Source organism: Oncorhynchus kisutch, linkage group LG29 (assembly GCF_002021735.2).
Source record: "Oncorhynchus kisutch isolate 150728-3 linkage group LG29, Okis_V2, whole genome shotgun sequence".
NCBI classification, from domain to species: Eukaryota; Metazoa; Chordata; class Actinopteri; order Salmoniformes; family Salmonidae; genus Oncorhynchus; species Oncorhynchus kisutch.
This window is the reverse complement of record NC_034202.2, coordinates 39,011,911-39,033,624: the sequence shown is the minus strand read 5'-3', so window position 1 is coordinate 39,033,624 and position 21,714 is coordinate 39,011,911. Positions and strand designations below refer to the sequence as shown.

General features: G+C 45.7%; 1 protein-coding gene across 1 annotated transcript in view; it reads left to right on the top strand.

Moving 5' to 3' along the window:
* The window catches only part of dclk1a (doublecortin-like kinase 1a), a 161,963-nt gene that overhangs the window by 88,266 nt on the left and 51,983 nt on the right, over positions 1-21,714 (top strand). Inside the window, exon 5 of the mRNA XM_031808732.1 lies at positions 10,397-10,510. Coding sequence (XP_031664592.1) covers positions 10,397-10,510 — 114 coding nt within the window. The remainder of the gene's footprint in view (positions 1-10,396; positions 10,511-21,714) is intronic.

Sequence of the window (21,714 nt, the reverse complement as noted above, 5' to 3'; positions counted from 1 at the left end):
CCCGACGTTCTCCTGACCTGACGTTCTCCTGACCCGGCGTTCTCCTGACCTGACCTGACGTTCTCCTGACCCGGCGTTCTCCTGACCCAACCTGACGTTCTCCTGACCTGACGTTCTCCTGACCTGACGTTCTCCTGACCCGGCGTTCTCCTGATCTGACGTTCTCCTGACCTGACGTTCTCCTGACCCGACGTTCTCCTGACCTGACGTTCTCCTGACCCGGCGTTCTCCTGACCTGACGTTCTCCTGACCCGGCGTTCTCCTGACCCGACGTTCTCCTGATCTGACATTCTCTTAACCTGACATTCTCCTGATCTGACTTGACATTCTAATGATCTGATATTCACTTGATATGACTTGTGTCCTGACCTGACTTGACATTTTCCTGATCTCACATTCTCCTGATCTGACATTCTCCTGACCTGACATTCACCTGATCTGACATTCTCGTGACCTGACTTGACATTATCTTGACCTGACATTCTCCTGATCTGACATTCTCCTGACCTGACATTCTCCTGACCTGAAATTCTCCTGATCTGACATTCTCTTGACCTGACATTCTCCTGATCTGACATTCTCTTGACCTGACATTCTCCTGACCTGACATTATCTTGATCTGACATTCTCCTGACCTGACTTGACATTCTCCTGACCTGACATTCTCCTGATCTGACATTCTCCTGACCTGACATTCTTCTGACCTGATATTCACCTGATCTGACAATCCCTTGATCTGACATTCTCCTGATCTGACATTCTCCTGATCTGACATTCTCCTGTTCTGACATTCTCCTGTTCTGATATTCTCCTGACCTGACTTGACATTCTCCTGATCTGACATTCTCCTGACCTGACATTCTCCTGACCTGACATTCTCCTGACCTGACATTCTTGTGATCTGACATTCTCCTGATCTGACATTCTCCTGACTTGACATTCTCCTGATCTGACATTCTTCTGATCTGGCATTCTCCTGACCTGACATTCTCCTGACTTGACATTATCCTGACCTGACATTCTTCTGACCTGACATTCTCCTGATCTGACATTCTCCTGAACTGACATTCTTCTGTCGTGACATTTTCCTGATCTGACCTGACATTCTTCTGACCTGACATTCTCCTGACCTGACCTGACATTCTCCTGACCTGACCTGACATTCTCCTGACCTGACCTGACATTCTACTGATCTGACATTCTCCTGAACAGACCTGACATTCTCTTGACCTGACATTCTCCTAATCTGACATTCTCCTGACCTGACATTCGCCTGACCTGACATTCTTCTGACCTGACATACGTCTGACCTGACATTCTCCTGACCTGACATTTCTCCTGACCTGACCTGACATTCTCCTGACTTGACTTGACATTCTCCTGATCAGACCTTCTCCTGACCTGACCTGACATTCTCCTGACTTGACTTGACATTCTCCTGATCTGTCCTTCTCCTGATCTGACATTCTCCTGACCTGACATTCTCCTGATCTGACATTCTCCTGACCTGACATTCTCCTGACCTGACATTCTCCTGATCTGACATTCTCCTGATCTGACATTCTCCTGACCTGACATTCTCCTGACCTGACATTCTGCTGACCTGACATTCTCCTGACCTGACCTGACATTCTCCTGACTTGACTTGACATTCTCCTGACCTGACATTCTCCTGACCTGACATTCTCCTGATCTGACATTCTCCTGATCTGACATCCTCCTGACCTGACATTCTCCTGATCTGACATTCTCCTGATCTGACATTCTCCTGATCTGACATTCTCCTGACCTGACATTCTCCTGACCTGACATTCTCCTGACTTGACATTATCCTGACCTGACATTCTTCTGACCTGACATTCTCCTGATCTGACATTCTCCTGATCTAACCTGACATTCTGCTGACCTGAAATTCTCCTGACCTGACATTCTACTGATCTGACATTCTCCTGAACTGACATTCTTCTGTCGTGACATTTTCCTGATCTGACCTGACATTCTTCTGACCTGACATTCTCCTGACCTGACCTGACATTCTCCTGACCTGACCTGACATTCTCCTGACCTGACCTGACATTCTACTGATCTGACATTCTCCTGAACAGACCTGACATTCTCTTGACCTGACATTCTCCTAATCTGACATTCTCCTGACCTGACATTCGCCTGACCTGACATTCTTCTGACCTGACATACGCCTGACCTGACATTCTCCTGATCTGACATTCTCCTGATCTGACATCCTCCTGACCTGACATTCTCCTGATCTGACATTCTCCTGATCTGACATTCTCCTGATCTGACATTCTCCTGACCTGACATTCTCCTGATCTGACATTCTCCTGACCTGACCTGACATTCTCCTGACTTGACTTGACATTCTCCTGATCTGACATTCTCCTGACCTGACATTCTCCTGACTTGACTTGACATTCTCCTGACTTCACATCCTCCTGACCTGACATTGTCTTGATTCTCTTACTAAATATTTTATTTCTCTCCTTCTCTCCCCTCATCCATTTTCAAAAGGACCTCCACATTGCTGTTACACAACATCAATATCCCTCCCTCCCTCCCTCCCTCCCTCCCTCCCTCCCTCCCTCCCTCCCTCCCCTCCCTCCCTCCCTCCCTCCCTCCCTCCCTCCCTCCCTCCCTCCCTCCCTCCCTCCCTCCCTCCCTCCCTCCCTCCCTCCCCCTGTGAACAACAGACTGTGGTGTGTTCCATTAACTACCCTTAGGCCCTTCTTACACTCTCCCTGAGTGCCCCACTAAACATTGTCCAGCATGCAACGAACCACACAAAGAGAGTTCCCTTGCACCAGGCTGAACATTGGCCTCCGATCTGTGTCTACACATCTCTTTATATCTTCATCCCCCTCTCTCTTCTTCTCATTTTCTCCCACCCACCTGCTTTCTTTCCATCTTCCTCCCTTCTCTCTCTCTCTCTCTCTCTCTCTCTCTCTCTCCTCTCTCTCGTCGGTCGGTCTGTCTGTTCCTGTCGTCTTGTCTGTCTGTCTGATCTGTCGGCTGTCTGTCTGTCTAGCTCTGTCTGTTCATGGTCTGTCTGTCTGTCTGTTGTCTGTCTGTCTGTCTGTCTGTCTGTCTGTCTGTCTGTCTGTCTGTCTGTCTGTCTGTCTGTCTGTCTGTCTGTCTGTCTGTCTGTCTGTCTGTCTGTCTGTCTGTCTGTCTGTCTGTCTGTCTGTCTGTCTGTCTGTCTGTCTGTCTGTCTGTCTGTCTGTCTGTCTGTCTGTCTGTCTGTCTGTCTGTCTGTCTGTCTGTCTGTCTGTCTGTCTGTCTGTCTGTCTGTCTGTCTGTCTGTCTGTCTGTCTGTCTGTCTGTCTGTCTGTCTGTCTGTCTGTCTGTCTGTCTGTCTGTCTGTCTGTCTGTCTGTCTGTCTGTCTGTCTGTCTGTCTGTCTGTCTGTCTGTCTGTCTGTCTGTCTGTCTGTCTGTCTGTCTGTCTGTCTGTCTGTCTGTCTGTCTGTCTGTCTGTCTGTCTGTCTGTCTGTCTGTCTGTCTGTCTGTCTGTCTGTCTGTCTGTCTGTCTGTCTGTCTGTCTGTCTGTCTGTCTGTCTGTCTGTCTGTCTGTCTGTCTGTCTGTCTGTCTGTCTGTCTGTCTGTCTGTCTGTCTGTCTGTCTGTCTGTCTGTCTGTCTGTCTGTCTGTCTGTCTGTCTGTCTGTCTGTCTGTCTGTCTGTCTGTCTGTCTGTCTGTCTGTCTGTCTGTCTGTCTGTCTGTCTGTCTGTCTGTCTGTCTGTCTGTCTGTCTGTCTGTCTGTCTGTCTGTCTGTCTGTCTGTCTGTCTGTCTGTCTGTCTGTCTGTCTGTCTGTCTGTCTGTCTGTCTGTCTGTCTGTCTGTCTGTCTGTCTGTCTGTCTGTCTGTCTGTCTGTCTGTCTGTCTGTCTGTCTGTCTGTCTGTCTGTCTGTCTGTCTGTCTGTCTGTCTGTCTGTCTGTCTGTCTGTCTGTCTGTCTGTCTGTCTGTCTGTCTGTCTGTCTGTCTGTCTGTCTGTCTGTCTGTCTGTCTGTCTGTCTGTCTGTCTGTCTGTCTGTCTGTCTGTCTGTCTGTCTGTCTGTCTGTCTGTCTGTCTGTCTGTCTGTCTGTCTGTCTGTCCTGTCTGTCTGTCTGTCTGTCTGTCTGTCTGTCTGTCTGTCTGTCTGTCTGTCTGTCTGTCTGTCTGTCTGTCTGTCTCAATTCAATTTCAATTCAGGCGGCTTTATTGGGAAACATTGCCAAAGCAAGTGAAGTAGATGATAAACAATAAACATTGTACAGTAAAACACTCACAAATGTTTGAAAATCATAAAGACATTTCAAATGTCACATAATGTCTATATCCAGTGTTGTAACAATGTTTTTATTTTATTTTACCTTTATTTAACCAGGTAGGCAAGTTGAGAACAAGTTCTCATTTACAATTGCGACCTGGCCAAGATAAAGCATAGCAGTTCGACAGATAAAACGACACAGAGTTACACATGGAGTAAAAACAAACATACAGTCAATAATACAGTATAAACAAGTCTATATACAATGTGAGCAAATGAGGTGAGAAGGGAGGTAAAGGCAAAAAAGGCCATGATGGCAAAGTAAATACAATATAGCAAGTAAAATACTGGAATGGTAGTTTTGCAATGGAAGAATGTGCAAAGTAGAAATAAAAAATAATGGGGTGCAAAGGAGCAAAATAAATAAATAAATTAAAATTAGATACAGTTGGGAAAGAGGTAGTTGTTTGGGCTAAATTATAGGTGGGCTATGTACAGGTGCAGTAATCTGTGAGCTGCTCTGACAGTTGGTGCTTAAAGCTAGTGAGGGAGATGTGCAAATAGTTAAGTAAAAAATGGAAAATAAATTAACATAAATATGGGTTTTTATTTACAATGGTGTGTGTTCTTCACTGGTTGCCCTTTTCTTGTGGCAACAGGTCACAAATATTGCTGCTGTGATGCACACTGTGGTATTTCACCCAGTAGATATGGGAGATTATCAAGATTGGATTTGTTTTTCGAATTATTTGTGGATCTGTGTAATCTGAGGGAAATATGTCTCTCTAATATGGTCATACATTGGGCAGGAGGTTAGGAAGTGCAGCTCCGTTTTCACCTTATTTTGTGGGCAGTGAGCACATAGCCTGTCTTCTCTTGAGTGCCTGGTCTGCTTTTGGCGGCCTTTCTCAATAGCAAGGCTACCTAGTCTGTACATAGTCAAAGATTTACTTCATTTTGCGTCAGTCACAGAGGTCAGGTATTCTTCCACTGTGTACTCTCTGTTAGGGCCAAATAGCATTCTCATTTAGTTAATTCTTTCCAATGTGTCAAGTAATTATCTTTTTGTTTTCTCATGATATGTTTGGGTCTAATTTTGTTGCTGTCCTGGGGCTCTATGGATTCTGTTTGTGTCTGTGGGGTCTCTATCTCTGTCTCTCCCTCTGTCTCTCTCTCTGTCGTTCTGTCTCTCTCTCTCTCTCTCTCTCTCACTGTCTCTGTCGCTGTCTGTCTCTCTCTCTGTGTCTCTGTCTCTCGCTCTCTCTTTTTCAGATGGGAGTTCTGATGTGACACTAACTGACATCCCTCTTGATCCATCTCGTAGCCTGACCTCCTCTCCTCTCCTCTCCTCTCCTCTCCTCTCCCTCTCCTCTCCTCTCCTCTCCTCTCCTCTCCTCTCCTCTCCTCTCCTCTCCTCTCCTCTCCTCTCCTCTCCTCTCCTCTCCTCTCCTCTCCTCTCCTCTCCTCTCCTCTCCTCTCCTCTCCTCTCCTCTCCTCTCCTCTCCTCTCCTCTACAGTGCACCATCTTGCTCAGATCTCTTGTTTTTGTATTTCAGTTTAATGTTTCAATTAAGAGGTGCCTGTAGATTGGATTGAATATCTTCCTCCGCTCTCCTCTGTGTCCAACTGTAGAACAGAACATTCTGCCAACCCCTCATCTCTCTCTCTCTCACACACACACACACACACACACACACACACACACACACACACACACACACACACACACACACACACACACACACACACACACACACACACACACACACACACACACACACACACACACACACACACACACACACACACACACACACACACACACACTCGTCCCACCAGTCTCTCGCGTACACACCTCCCTCCAATCTTCACAGCATTGCTTTTTTCCCTCCCCTGTTTCCTCTCAGTTTCTAAGGGAGGAGAGACAGACTAGAGAGATGGACAGGATGTGCTATAGAAAGGGGGGGTAAATGAAGTGGAAGACAGAATGTAGTACAGGAACAGATGACAGAGATGGACAGATAGAGAGAAGGAGGATTGGTATTAAATCTCTCCTCCTACGGGTCAGTCAGAGCCACTTGAAGTCCTAGTTTCTTTTAAACTAATGTAGTCTGGCTTAACAAAGGGGCGACTGGAACAGACTGGAACGGACGAAGTCTGCCCAAGGCCAGTCTCTCAGAGCCAAGATGGCATCGACGGCGCAGAAGAACTGAGTCAAACTGGGCGACTGGTTACGGGCTGAGACTTTGGAATGTGTATCTTATTTGAGTGACTGGGCGACTGGTTACGGGCTGAGACTTTGGAATGTGTATCTTATTTGAGTGACTGGGCGACTGGTTACGGGCTGAGACTTTGGAATGTGTATCTTATTTGAGTGACTGGGCGACTCTTTGAGCTGTAATGGAGTGTCAGATGGTTGAAGTCGAAGCCATACTGCCCTCCATTTTGGGGAGACTGGTGCCCGGTGGCTGATGATGCCGGCGACTCTCTGTAAAGGTCTATGGACTCAATTCAGTCAAACCCCTTAATGCTGTGTTTAAACTAGAGAATAAAATCTAGTATTTACAACTGCTTTCTTCTAGGTTAAAATACTGCTTGTGGTTTGTGCTGCTCACGCTCGCTCGCACTCACACACGCACGCACGCATGCACGCACGCACGCACACACGCTCGCTCGCACGCACACACGCACACACCCACGCACACACGCACACACACACGCACACGCACTCACGCACATACGCACGCACACACACACACACACACACACACACACACACACACACACACACACACACACACACACACACACACACACACACACACACACACACACACACACACACACACAGCTTACCACCTCTCACCATCTCCCTAATTTAGCACCTTCTCTCTGACATGCGGTCATCACTTTGACACACTCTAATGTCAATTAATCACACACACACACACACACTCTAATGTCATAATTTTGGGGGTTGAGATAGGCACTCACCCTGACCTCACGTACATGCTGTAGGAAGAATTCAAAATGTGTTTCATGAACTTGTGAAGGAAAAGTCTCCCTCCTTATCCTACAGTAGTGGTTCACAAACTGTTGGGTGCTGTTGTGTTGTAGGTTTTCCTCATCATGTCACGGTCGTCGTGTCTTTACTATCATTAAATGAAGACTTTTAGTTTTTATCAAAGATTCTCTGTAATTAGTATTACGCGATTAAACTGATTAATCAGGTAACTGAGAGTTATTTACAACTGGTCAGAAATGTACAGATCAACTAGCCCATGTCAGCTAATGTTTTGTAGCTAGATGTTTTAGCCCATAGAGTTTGTTGTAATGTTTGAAACACTCGTATATCACATGAATGCACATTAGACATGGCAAAATCATTAGAATTGCAAGAAAATTTGCTTTAAAACAGCAAAATAATTATCTGCAACACATGATACAATGTGTAGAATTGCAGGAAATAAGCGTTAAACCTGAACATTTTTCTCTCCACCAACAAGAGGGCTGTGAACAGTTTGTGTCGTGAATGCTGTTAGGGGAACCTTAGTGAAAAAGTTTGGGAACCGCTGGCCTAGACTTTAGAGAGACAGACCAGGGACCAGAGAGTTGTTAGAGAGACAGACCAGAAAACAGATAAATCAATCAATCAAATGTATTTATAAAGCCCTTCTTACATCAGCTGATGTCACAAAGTGCTGTACAGAAACCCAGCCTAAAACCCCAAACAGCAAGCAATGCAGGTGTAGAAGTACGGTGACTAGGGAAAACTCCCTAAAAAGGCCAGAACCTAGGAAGACACCTAGAGGGGAACTAGGCTATGAGGGGTGGCCAGTCCTCTTCTGGCTGTGCCGGGTGGAGATTATAATAGGACATGGCCAAGATGTTCAAATGTTCATAGATGACCAGCATGGTCAGATAATAATAATCACAGTGGTTGTCGAGGGTGGAGCAAGTCAGTACCTCAGGAGTAAATGTCAGTTGGCTTTTCATAGCCGATCATTCAGAGTATCTCTACCGCTCCTGCTGTCTCTAGAGAGTTGAAAACAGCAGGTCTGGGACAAGTAGCACGTCCGGTGAACAGGTCAGGGTTCCATAGCTGCAGGCAGAACAGTTGAAACTGGAGCAGCAGCATGGCCAGGTGGAGTGGACTGCAAGGAGTCATCAGGCCAGGTAGTCCTGAGTCATGGTCCTAGGGCTCAGGTCCTCCGAGAGAGAGATAGAAAGAAAGAAAGAGAGAAAGAGAGAGATATTTGGAGAGAGCATACTTAAATTCACACAGGACACCAGATAAGACAGGAGAAATACTCCAGATATAACAGACTGACCCTAGCCCCCGACACATAAACTACTGACAGGAGGGGTCGGGAGACACTGTGGCCCCATCCGACAATACCCCCGGACAGGCCGAAACAGGCAGGATATAACCCCACCCACTTTGCCAAAGCACAGCCCCCACACCACTAGAGGGATATCTTCAACCACCAACTTACCATCCTGAGACAAGGCTGAGTATAGCCCACAAGATCTCCACCACGGCACAACCCAAGGGGGGGCGCCAACCCAGACAGGAAGATCACATCAGTGACTCAACCCACTCAAATGACGCATCCCTCCTAGGGACGACATGGCAGAGCACCAATAAGCCAGTGACTCAGCCCCTGTAATAGGGTTAGAGGCAGAGAATCCCAGTGGAGAGAGGGGAACCGGCCAGGCAGTGATAGCAATGGCGGTTCGTTGCTCCAGTGTCTTTCTGTTCACCTTCACACTCCTGGGCCAGACGACACTCAATCAAAGGTACTACTGAAGAGATGAGTCTTCAATAAAGACCTAAAAGTTGAGACCGAGTCTGTGTCTCTCACATGGGTAGGCAGACCATTCCACAAAAATTGAGCTCTATAGGAGAAAGCCCTGCCTCCAGCTGTTTGCTTAGAAATTGTAGGGACAATTAGGAGGCCTGCGTCTTTTGACCGTAGTGTACGTGTAGGTATGTACGGCAGGACCAAATAACAAATAACATGTGAGTTGTTAGAGAGACAGACCAGGGACTAGAGAGTTGTTAGAGACAGACCAGGGACCAGAGAGTTGTTAGAGACAGACCAGGGACCAGAGAGTTGTTAGAGAGGCAGACTGGGGACCAGAGAGTTGTTAGAGAGACAGACTAGGAACCAGAGAGTTGTTAGAGAGACAGACCAGGGACCAGGGAGTTGTTAGAGACAGACGAGGGACCAGAGAGTTGTTAGAGTGACAGACCAGGGACCAGAGAATTGTTAGAGAGACAGACCAGGGCCAGAGAGTTGTTAAAGAGGCAGACCGGGGACCAGAGAGTTGTTAGAGAGACAGACCAGGGACCAGAGAGTTGTTAGAGACAGACCAGGGACCAGAGAGTTGTTAGAGAGACAGACCAGGGACCAGAGAGTTGTTGGAGAGACAGACCAGAGACCAGAGAGTTGTTAGAGACAGACCAGGGACCAGAGACTTGTTAGAGAGACAGACCAGGGACCAGAGAGTTGTTAGAGACAGACCAGGGACCAGAGAGTTGTTAGAGAGACAGACTAGGGACCAGAGAGTTGTTAGAGAGACATACCAGGGACCAGAGAGTTGTTAAAGACAGACCAGGGACCAGAGAGTTGTTAGAGAGACAGACCAGGGACCAGAGAGTTGTTAGAGAGACAGACCAGAGACCAGAGAGTTGTTGGAGAGACAGACCAGGGACCAGAGAGTTGTTAGAGAGACAGACCAGGAACCAGAGAGTTGTTAAAGACAGACCAGGGACCAGAGAGTTGTTAGAGAGACAGACCAGGGACCAGAGAGTTGTTAGAGACAGACCAGGGACCAGAGAGTTGTAAGAGAGACAGACCAGGGACCAGAGAGTGGTTAGAGAGACAGACCAGGGACCAGAAAGTGGTTAGAGAGACAGACCAGGAACCAGAGAGTTGTTGGAGAGACAGACCAGGAACCAGAGAGTTGTTCTAAACCCTGGTCTGGTGGGGGAATCACATATTAGATGATGAACTGTGTTCGCTAGCAGTTGGAAGGATGCCACCTACTGCCGTTGTGCCATTGAGCAAGGCTCCTAAGCATAACTAAAACAGTGTCTTGATCATAAAAAAATCTTCTGTTGTTTCAGAGTGTCGTGTGATGAAGTCAATGGCCTATGGTAAAATGTCCGCTCCTCTGACCAACCGTGGTTCTCCTCGCTCCGTGGGTCTGTCTAAACGCAGAATGTCCCCCGCAGGCTCCGGTAAGACTGCAACACACACACACACACACACACACACACACACACACACACACACACACACACACACACACACACACTTACACACACACACTTGTTTCTTTATTGTTGTTGTTTATGCTGTAAACACGTCTGTCAAACGACAGGGGAAGAGACTTAGTCCTGTCGGATTCTTTCTGTCCAACTGAACCGAGATGAACCTTAACATGTTCTGAACTCTGGGGCCACGCGCTTTAGGCTAGATAGTGTGTTAGTGTTAGTGTGGATGAGTGAGATTATTTATGAATGTGTTTATTTAAACAATGTGTTTATTTATGAATGTGTGTTTGAGTATTTGTGTGTTTATGTGTGCCTGGATCCTGTAGGTGTGTGTATGCCTGTAGGTGTGTGCCTGGATCCTGTAGGTGTGTGTATGCCTGTAGGTGTGTGTATGCCTGTAGGTGTGTGCCTGGATCCTGTAGGTGTGTGTATGCCTGTAGGTGTGTGTATGCCTGTAGGTGTGTGTATGCCTGTAGGTGTGTGTATGCCTGTAGGTGTGTGCCTGGATCCTGTAGGTGTGTGTATGCCTGTAGGTGTGTGTATGCCTGTAGGTGTGTGCCTGGATCCTGTAGGTGTGTGTATGCCTGTAGGTGTGTGTATGCCTGTAGGTGTGTGTATGCCTGTAGGTGTGTGTATGCCTGTAGGTGTGTGCCTGGATCCTGTAGGTGTGTGTATGCCTGTAGGTGTGTGTATGCCTGTAGGTGTGTGCCTGGATCCTGTAGGTGTGTGTATGCCTGTAGGTGTGTGTATGCCTGTAGGTGTGTGTATGCCTGTAGGTGTGTGTATGCCTGTAGGTGTGTGCCTGGATCCTGTAGGTGTGTGTATGCCTGTAGGTGTGTGTATGCCTGTAGGTGTGTGCCTGGATCCTGTAGGTGTGTGTATGCCTGTAGGTGTGTGTATGCCTGTAGGTGTGTGTATGCCTGTAGGTGTGTGTATGCCTGTAGGTGTGTGCCTGGATCCTGTAGGTGTGTGTATGCCTGTAGGTGTGTGTATGCCTGTAGGTGTGTGTATGCCTGTAGGTGTGTGTATGCCTGTAGGTGTGTGCCTGGATCCTGTAGGTGTGTGTATGCCTGTAGGTGTGTGTATGCCTGTAGGTGTGTGCCTGGATCCTGTAGGTGTGTGTATGCCTGTAGGTGTGTGTATGCCTGTAGGTGTGTGCCTGGATCCTGTAGGTGTGTGTATGCCTGTAGGTGTGTGCCTGGATCCTGTAGGTGTGTGTATGCCTGTAGGTGTGTGTATGCCTGTAGGTGTGTGCCTGGATCCTGTAGGTGTGTGTATGCCTGTAGGTGTGTGTATGCCTGTAGGTGTGTGTATGCCTGTAGGTGTGTGTATGCCTGTAGGTGTGTGCCTGGATCCTGTAGGTGTGTGTATGCCTGTAGGTGTGTGTATGCCTGTAGGTGTGTGTATGCCTGTAGGTGTGTGTATGCCTGTAGGTGTGTGCCTGGATCCTGTAGGTGTGTGTATGCCTGTAGGTGTGTGTATGCCTGTAGGTGTGTGCCTGGATCCTGTAGGTGTGTGTATGCCTGTAGGTGTGTGTATGCCTGTAGGTGTGTGCCTGGATCCTGTAGGTGTGTGTATGCCTGTAGGTGTGTGCCTGGATCCTGTAGGTGTGTGTATGCCTGTAGGTGTGTGTATGCCTGTAGGTGTGTGCCTGGATCCTGTAGGTGTGTGTATGCCTGTAGGTGTGTTTATGCCTGCAGGTGTGTGTATGCCTGTAGGTGTGTGTATGCCTGTAGGTGTGTTTATGCCTGTAGGTGTGTTTATGCCTGTAGGTGTGTTTATGCCTGCAGGTGTGTGTATGCCTGTAGGTGTGTGTATGCCTGTAGGTGTGTGTATGCCTGTAGGTGTGTTTATGCCTGTAGGTGTGTGTATGCCTGTAGATGTGTGTATGCCTGTAGGTGTGTGTATGCCTGTAGGTGTGTGTATGCCTGTAGGTGTGTTTATGCCTGCAGGTGTGTGTATGCCTGTAGGTGTGTGTATGCCTGTAGGTGTGTTTATGCCTGTAGGTGTGTGTATGCCTGTAGGTGTGTGTATGCCTGTAGGTGTGTTTATGCCTGTAGGTGTGTTTATGCCTGTAGGTGTGTGTATGCCTGTAGGTGTGTGTATGCCTGCAGGTGTGTGTATGCCTGTAGGTGTGTGTATGCCTGTAGGTGTGTTTATGCCTGTAGGTGTGTGTATGCCTGTAGGTGTGTTTATGCCTGCAGGTGTGTGTATGCCTGTAGGTGTGTGTATGCCTGTAGGTGTGTTTATGCCTGTAGGTGTGTTTATGCCTGTAGGTGTGTTTATGCCTGTAGGTGTGTTTATGCCTGTAGGTGTGTGTATGCCTGTAGGTGTGTTTATGCCTGCAGGTGTGTGTATGCCTGTAGGTGTGTGTATGCCTGTAGGTGTGTTTATGCCTGTAGGTGTGTTTATGCCTGCAGGTATGTGTATGCCTGTAGGTGTGTGTATGCCTGTAGGTGTGTGCTTGTCACTATGAGGATTTCTCACAAGGACAAATACACACTTACATTTTTGCCAGTCCCCACAAGGAAAAAGGCTATTTTAGGCTTAATTAAAGGTTAGGTTTAGGGTTAGGGTTGCAATTAGGGTTAGGTTTAGGTTTAAGTTTAGGTTTGGTCTTTGAGGTTAAGGTGAGGATTAAGGTTAGGTTAAAGGGTTAAGTTTAGGGGTTAGGGAATTGTTTTGTCCCCACAAGGATAGTAAAATGTGTGTGTGTGTGTGTGGGGGGGGGGGGGGGGGGGGGGTGGGGGGGGGGGGATTATACATGTGCCTGCACTCATGAAAAAGTACTGTACACCAAACCGACTGGTTTTTGTAATGGATTGCTATTGAGATATGTAGTAAACCTGTAGTGATTTATGTAGTATTTTGTCATGAGTGATAAATTGGCATGTTTCATTACTGGTTAACATGACATATTTCCTACTCAAATCAGTACATCATTCTCCCTTATTGACAACTGTGTTTTTTAAACTTTATTTAACTAGGCAAGTCAGTTAAGAACAAATTCTTATTTACAATGACGGCCTACCCCGGCCAAACCCGGACGACGCTTAGCCAATTGGGTGGCACCCTATAGGACTCCCAATCACAGCCGGTTGTGATACAGCCTGGAATCAAACCAGGGTGTCTGTAGTGATGCCTCTAGTGCTGAGATGCAGTGCCTTAGACCGCTGCGCCACTCGGAAGGCCAACTACTGAGCTTTTGGGTATCTACTACTTAAAATCGACACATACCTACAATTCCTACATATTCACTATTGAATTACTAGTAGTGTTGAGCGATTAGTGCTTTTTGAGGTTTCAGTTCGAATATAAAGAAATGTCACTGTTTTAATTTTCAGTTTCAAATATTTGGGTTTGAAAGCTGTAGCACAAAAAATAAATAAAAAATAAAAGTCCCATGATGGTAGTGACTGTAATAAAAGTCCCATGATGGTAGTGACTGTAGTAAAAGTCCCATGATGGTAGTGACTGTAATAAAAGTCCCATGATGGTAGTGACTGTAGTAAAAGTCCCATGATGGTAGTGACTGTAATAAAAGTCCCATGATGGTAGTGACTGTAATAAAAGTCCCATGATGGTAGTGACTGTAATAAAAGTCCCATGATGGTAGTGACTGTAGTAAAAGTCCCATGATGGTAGTGACTGTAGTAAAAGTCCCATGATGGTAGTGACTGTAGTAAAAGTCCCATGATGGTAGTGACTGTAATAAAAGTCCCATGATGGTAGTGACTGTAATAAAAGTCCCATGATGGTAGTGACTGTAATAAAAGTCCCATGATGGTAGTGACTGTAATAAAAGTCCCATGATGGTAGTGTCATGATGGTAGTGACTGTAATAAAAGTCTCATGATGGTAGTGACTGTAGTAAAAGTCCCATGATGGTAGTGACTGTAATAAAAGTCCCCATGATGGTAGTGACTGTAGTAAAAGTCCCATGATGGTAGTGACTGTAATTAAAGTCCCATGATGGTAGTGACTGTAGTAAAAGTCCCCATGATGGTAGTGACTGTAATAAAAGTCCCATGATGGTAGTGACTGTAGTAAAAGTCCCATGATGGTAGTGACTGTAATAAAAGTCCCATGATGGTAGTGACTGTAGTAAAAGTCCCATGATGGTAGTGACTGTAATAAAAGTCCCATGATGGTAGCGACTGTAATAAAAGTCCCATGATGGTAGTGACTGTAATAAAAGTCCCATGATGGTAGTGACTGTAGTAAAAGTCCCATGATGGTAGTGACTGTAGTAAAAGTCCCATGATGGTAGTGACTGTAGTAAAAGTCCCATGATGGTAGTGACTGTAATAAAAGTCCCATGATGGTAGTGACTGTAATAAAAGTCCCATGATGGTAGTGACTGTAATAAAAGTCCCATGATGGTAGTGACTGTAATAAAAGTCCCATGATGGTAGTGTCATGATGGTAGTGACTGTAATAAAAGTCTCATGATGGTAGTGACTGTAGTAAAAGTCCCATGATGGTAGTGACTGTAATAAAAGTCCCCATGATGGTAGTGACTGTAGTAAAAGTCCCATGATGGTAGTGACTGTAATAAAAGTCCCATGATGGTAGTGACTGTAGTAAAAGTCCCCATGATGGTAGTGACTGTAATAAAAGTCCCATGATGGTAGTGACTGTAGTAAAAGTCCCCATGATGGTAGTGACTGTAATAAAAGTCCCATGATGGTAGTCCCATGATGGTAGTGTCTGTAATAAAAGTCCCATGATGCTAGTGACTGTAATAAAAGTCCCATGATGGTAGTGACTGTAGTAAAAGTCCCATGATGGTAGTGACTGTAGTAAAAGTCCCATGATGGTAGTGACTGTAATAAAAGTCCCATGATGGTAGTGACTGTAGTAAAAGTCCCATGATGGTAGTGTCTGTAATAAAAGTCCCATGATGGTAGTCCCATGATGGTAGTGACTGTAATAAAAGTCCCATGATGGTAGTGACTGTAATACAAGTCCCATGATGGTAGTGACTGTAATAAAAGTCCCATGATGGTAGTGACTGTAGTAAAAGTCCCATGATGGTAGTGACTGTAATAAAAGTCCCATGATGGTAGTGACTGTAATAAAAGTCCCATGATGGTAGTGACTGTAATAAAAGTCCCATGATGGTAGTGTCATGATGGTAGTGACTGTAATAAAAGTCCCATGATGGTAGTGACTGTAGTAAAAGTCCCATGATGGTAGTGACTGTAATAAAAGTCCCATGATGGTAGTCCCATGATGGTAGTGACTGTAATAAAAGTCCCATGGTGGTAGTGACTGTAATAAAAGTCCCATGATGGTAGTCCCATGATGGTAGTGACTGTAATAAAAGTCCCATGATGGTAGTGACTGTAATAAAAGTCCCATGATGGTAGTGACTGTAATAAAAGTCCCATGATGGTAGTGACTGTAATAAAAGTCCCATGATGGTAGTGACTGTAATAAAAGTCCCATGATGGTAGTGTCATGATGGTAGTGACTGTAATAAAAGTCTCATGATGGTAGTGACTGTAGTAAAAGTCCCATGATGGTAGTGACTGTAATAAAAGTCCCCATGATGGTAGTGACTGTAGTAAAAGTCCCATGATGGTAGTGACTGTAATAAAAGTCCCATGATGGTAGTGACTGTAGTAAAAGTCCCCATGATGGTAGTGACTGTAATAAAAGTCCCATGATGGTAGTGACTGTAGTAAAAGTCCCCATGATGGTAGTGACTGTAATAAAAGTCCCATGATGGTAGTCCCATGATGGTAGTGTCTGTAATAAAAGTCCCATGATGCTAGTGACTGTAATAAAAGTCCCATGATGGTAGTGACTGTAGTAAAAGTCCCATGATGGTAGTGACTGTAGTAAAAGTCCCATGATGGTAGTGACTGTAATAAAAGTCCCATGATGGTAGTGACTGTAGTAAAAGTCCCATGATGGTAGTGTCTGTAATAAAAGTCCCATGATGGTAGTCCCATGATGGTAGTGACTGTAATAAAAGTCCCATGATGGTAGTGACTGTAATAAAAGTCCCATGATGGTAGTGTCTGCCCATTACTGCTTATCACTTATGAACCATCAGTTATTCACATGACTTTACTTGAATACAATATTTCAGTTGTTTATATTACATTAGTTTTATTTGATGACTATTATTTCATTCCAAGTCATCATCTCATCTCTATATAGCTGCTGTCTGACAAAATTACTATTTTAGGAGTTCTTCAAAGTAAATAAGGCCTACTTTTATGACTGCTGAATACCAACTATCAATCACTGAGATCGTGTATTTTTCAGGTAGAGATACCTCGCCAAGCAACAGCTGCTCTCTGTATCACCTCATGATCACGATACGTCGCTAAGCAACAGCTGCTCTCTATATCACCTCATGATCACGATATGTCGCTAAGCAACAGCTCCTCTCTGTATCACCTCATGATCACGATACGTCGCTAAGCAACAGCTGCTCTCTATATCACCTCATGATCACGATATGTCGCTAAGCAACAGCTCCTCTCTGTATCACCTCATGATCACGATATGTCGCTAAGCAACAGCTCCTCTCTGTATCACCTCATGATCACGATATGTCGCTAAGCAACAGCTCCTTTCTGTATCACCTCATGATCACGAAACGTCGCTAAGCCACAGCTGCTCTCTATATGCCCTCACAATTGTGCATTCTTGTCTCTTCCATAGCAGGCATAAAATAAACACAGATGATGCACAATGGATTATGGTCATTGTAGTTAATTATCACGTTTATTGTGCTAAACTATGTTGAATATTTGCCTGTTGGAAACTACAACTCCCTATTACATGGCACAGCTCAGGTTGGATCTGATGTATCTCTAGAGAAACTACAACTCCCTACTACATGGCAGAGTTCAGGTTGGATCTGATTTATCTCTAGAGAAACTACAACTCCCTACTACATGGCACAGTTCAGGTTGGATCTGATTTATCTCTAGAGAAACTACAACTCCCTACTACATGGCATAGTTCAGGTTGGATCTGATTTATCTCTAGAGAAACTACAACTCCCTACTACATGGCACAGTTCAGGTTGGATCTGATTTATCTCTAGAGAAACTGTGCAATGTGCTCATTAAGCTCAGAGAATAAAATAAAAAACGAAATGTAATTAAAATAATTGAACCAATATCATCAGTCAATTAGTTGTTTAAAATAATATATATATATTTTGGTTAATCGCTCAGTACTAATTACGAGACAATGACTACTCATTACTGCTGTATGCCTCCTCAAGCCATTATCAGCTAACAGAGACCAACTAAGACAACACAGAAAAACATTTCAGAAACAATATTAATCTTACCAACAATGACTTCCAATGTCTTATGTCTCCTTGGTTTCCTTGGCAACAGGTCAAACGAGGTAAGCAGAATGGGTAGGTATACCAATATGAACATACTGTACATTTGCATACAGATGTAACAGTATAGACTTTACGCCCGTCCCCTCGCCCCGACCTGGGCACGAACCAGGGACCCTCTGCACACATCAACAACAACAGTCACCCTCGAAGCGTCGTTACCCATCGCTCCACAAAAGCCACGGCCCTTTCAGAGCAAGGGGAACTACTACTTCAAGGTCTCAGAGCAAGTGACGTCACCGATTGAAACGCTATTTAGCGAGCACCACTGCTAACTAAGCTAGCCGTTTCACATCCGTTACACAAACACACATACTTATCAGCTAGGATGCCAAAAACAGAGGTTATATAACTATATTTCAATGGGGCTAGCAGGCTACACTCAATGGCTAATGGCTAAGACTGTTTTGACTAGCAATTGTTTTTTTATGTGGTAAAAAGTTAAACAAATGGCTAAACAACGACAGTACAGTATTTATAAAGCAAAAAGGAAAGTTATTAAAAAAGTTATGAACGACGGGACGGTGAAGGATAAAATAGGATTTACATCCGGGACTGTTAAAAACAGTAGCTAGCTAACAACAACCAACCGCTTCCTGTTTTGTCTTCTTCTGTGGTCGCAAAAAGCCAGTGTAGTTAAGCTGTAGTGTTTTGACTACTTGATGTTGCTCGTAAATAAGTAGTCAAAACACTATCGCTTTACAACACCGGCTATTCGCGACCACCGAAGAAGACAAAACAGGAAGCAGTTAGTTGATGTTAGCTGTTTCAAAATCTCTACCTGATTACTACAGGAAACACTACTGTTTTCCTACTGAACACTATAACACCTCTACTTGTGTGTCTTGAGTAGAGCATAAACTACACATTCACCTCACAATCCCTCCCAAGTCTCTACATAGTCACTACTGCACCAATAGGTTTTGTGTAGTAATACTAGAGTATTTTTTTATGAAGGTGCCCTGACAGACCTAGGAAGGAGGTTGTGTTTATTCATGTATTAGTGTTCATGCTAGTGATCTGATATGTCCCAAACAACAGCCTATTCTGTTTTTGTAGTGCACAAACATTTGCCTAGGGCCCTATGGACCCTGGTCAAAAGTAGTGCACTACCCTATGGACCCTGGTCAATAGTAGTGCACTACACTATGGACCCTGGTCAAAAGTAGTGCAGTACCCTATGGACCCTGGTCAATAGTAGTGCACTGCCCTATGGACCCTGGTCAAGAGTAGTGCACTACCCTATGGACCCTGGTCAAAAGTAGTGCACTACCCTATGAACCCTGGTCAATAGTAGTGCACTACCCTATGGACCCTGGTCAATAGTAGTGCACTACCCTATGGACCCTGGTCAATAGTAGTGCACTACCCTATGGACCCTGGTCAATAGTAGTGCACTACCCTATGGACCCTGGTCAATAGTAGTGCACTACCCCTATGGACCCTGGTCAATAGTAGTGCACTACAAAGGGAACAAGGTGCCATTTGAGACGACGCCGTGATGATTTTCTCCTCTGTGTCTGAGTCAACACTGCAGCTGATGAACAACTGCATGAAGAACTGTCTGGCACTGCGTGTGTGTGTGTGTCTCTGTGTGTATGTGTGTGTATGTGTGCGTGTGCATGTGCGTGTCCGTGTGCGTGTGTGTGTGTGTGTGTGTGTGTGTGTGTGTCTGTGTGTCTGTGTGTCTGTGTGTGTGTGTGTGTGTGTGTGTCTACCAGTGCAAACATGAATTCAAATTGAGAAAGAGGGAGTGAGAGACGGATCGAGGGGGAGAGAGGGGGAGAGGGAGAGAGTGTGGGAGGGAGGGAGGGAGAGGGAGGGAGGGAGGGACAGAGAGGGAGGGAGGGAGTGAGGATAAGAGGGAAAGAGGGTAGAGAGGGAGGGAGTGGGTTGGTGACTCAATCCTGCAGATTCTCACAAAGTAGCAGTCTGTTCCTGGCATAGGGTTGGTCTACAACAGTCTGTACCTGGCATAGGGTTGGTCTACAACAGTCTGTACCTGGCATAGGGTTGGTCTACAGCAGTCTGTACCTGGCATAGGGTTGGTCTACAACAGTCTGTACCTGGCATAGGGTTGGTCTACAACAGTCTGTACCTGGCATAGGGTTGGTCTACAGCAGTCTGTACCTGGCATAGGGTTGGTCTACAACAGTCTGTACCTGGCATAGGGTTGGTCTACAACAGTCTGTACCTGGCATAGGGTTGGTCTACAGCAGTCTGTACCTGGCATAGGGTTGGTCTACAGCAGTCTGTACCTGGCATAGGGTTGGTCTTACAGTTTTCTGTACCTGGCATAGGGTTGTTCTACAACAGTCTGTACCTGGCATAGGGTTGGTCTACAACAGTCTGTACCTGGCATAGGGTTGGTCTACAACAGTCTGTACCTGGCATAGGGTTGGTCTACAGCAGTCTGTACCTGGCATAGGGTTGGTCTACAGCAGTCTGTACCTGGCATAGGGTTGGTCTTACAGTTTTCTGTACCTGGCATAGGGTTGTTCTACAACAGTCTGTACCTGGCATAGGGTTGATCTACAACAGTCTGTACCTGGCATAGGGTTGGTCTACAGCAGTCTGTACCTGGCATAGGGTTGGTCTTACAGTTTTCTGTACCTGGCATAGGGTTGTTCTACAACAGTCTGTACCTGGCATAGGGTTGATCTACAACAGTCTGTACCTGGCATAGGGTTGATCTACAACAGTCTGTACCTGGCATAGGGTTGGTCTACAGCAGTCTGTTCCTGGCATAGGGTTGGTCTACAGCAGTCTGTACCTGGCATAGGGTTGGTCTTACAGTTTTCTGTACCTGGCATAGGGTTGTTCTACAACAGTCTGTACCTGGCATAGGGTTGATCTACAACAGTCTGTACCTGGCATAGGGTTGATCTACAACAGTCTGTACCTGGCATAGGGTTGTTCTTACAGTTTTCTGTACCTGGCATAGGGTTGGGATTCAGACAGTAGTGTTCGTGTGTGCTTGCGTAAGTGCATGCATGTGTGTGTGTGGCGAGTGTGCCTGAGTGTGTGTGTGTGTGTGTGTGTGTGTATGTGTGCCTGAGTGTGTGTGTGTGTGTGTATGTGTGCCTGAGTGTGTGTGTGTGTGTATGTGTGCCTGAGTGTGTGTGTGTGTGTGTGTATGTGTGCCTGAGTGTGTGTGTGTGTGTATGTGTGCCTGAGTGTGTGTGTGTATGTGTGCCTGAGTGTGTGTGTGTGTGTGCGTATGTGTGTGTGTGTGTGTGTGTGTGTGTGTTTACATGTTCGTGCATTTGTTTGTTTATGTGTGTGCTGATCTGTGTTATTAATGTGTAGTTGCTTTGCTATCATACATATTCCATCACACCCAATATAAAATATACAATTATAAATAGGAGTAAATATCTTTTTCCTGTATGATCACTATTTTCTCTGAAATGGTCTTGGTTTGACCTATTGTTTAGATGAGAGAGAGAAGCTAGAGCGAGAGGGGGAGAGAGAGGGAGAGAAAGAAATGGAGAGAGATGTTATCGCAGGTGCAGGTGAAGATGCTTATGTTTCTATCTTCAACAGTGCAGTGATACCTAACAATACAAAACATACAAACAAAAAGACAGAGAGAGAGAGACAGATAGACAGAGAGTGGGGGGGAGAGAGAGAGTGGGGGGGAGAGAGAGAGTGGGGGGAGAGAGAGAGACAGATAACAGAGAGTAGGGGGAGAGAGAGTGGGGGGGAGAGAGAGAGTGGGGGGGGAGAGAGAGAGTGGGGGGAGAGAGAGAGACAGATAAACAGAGAGTAGGGGGAGAGAGAGTGGGGG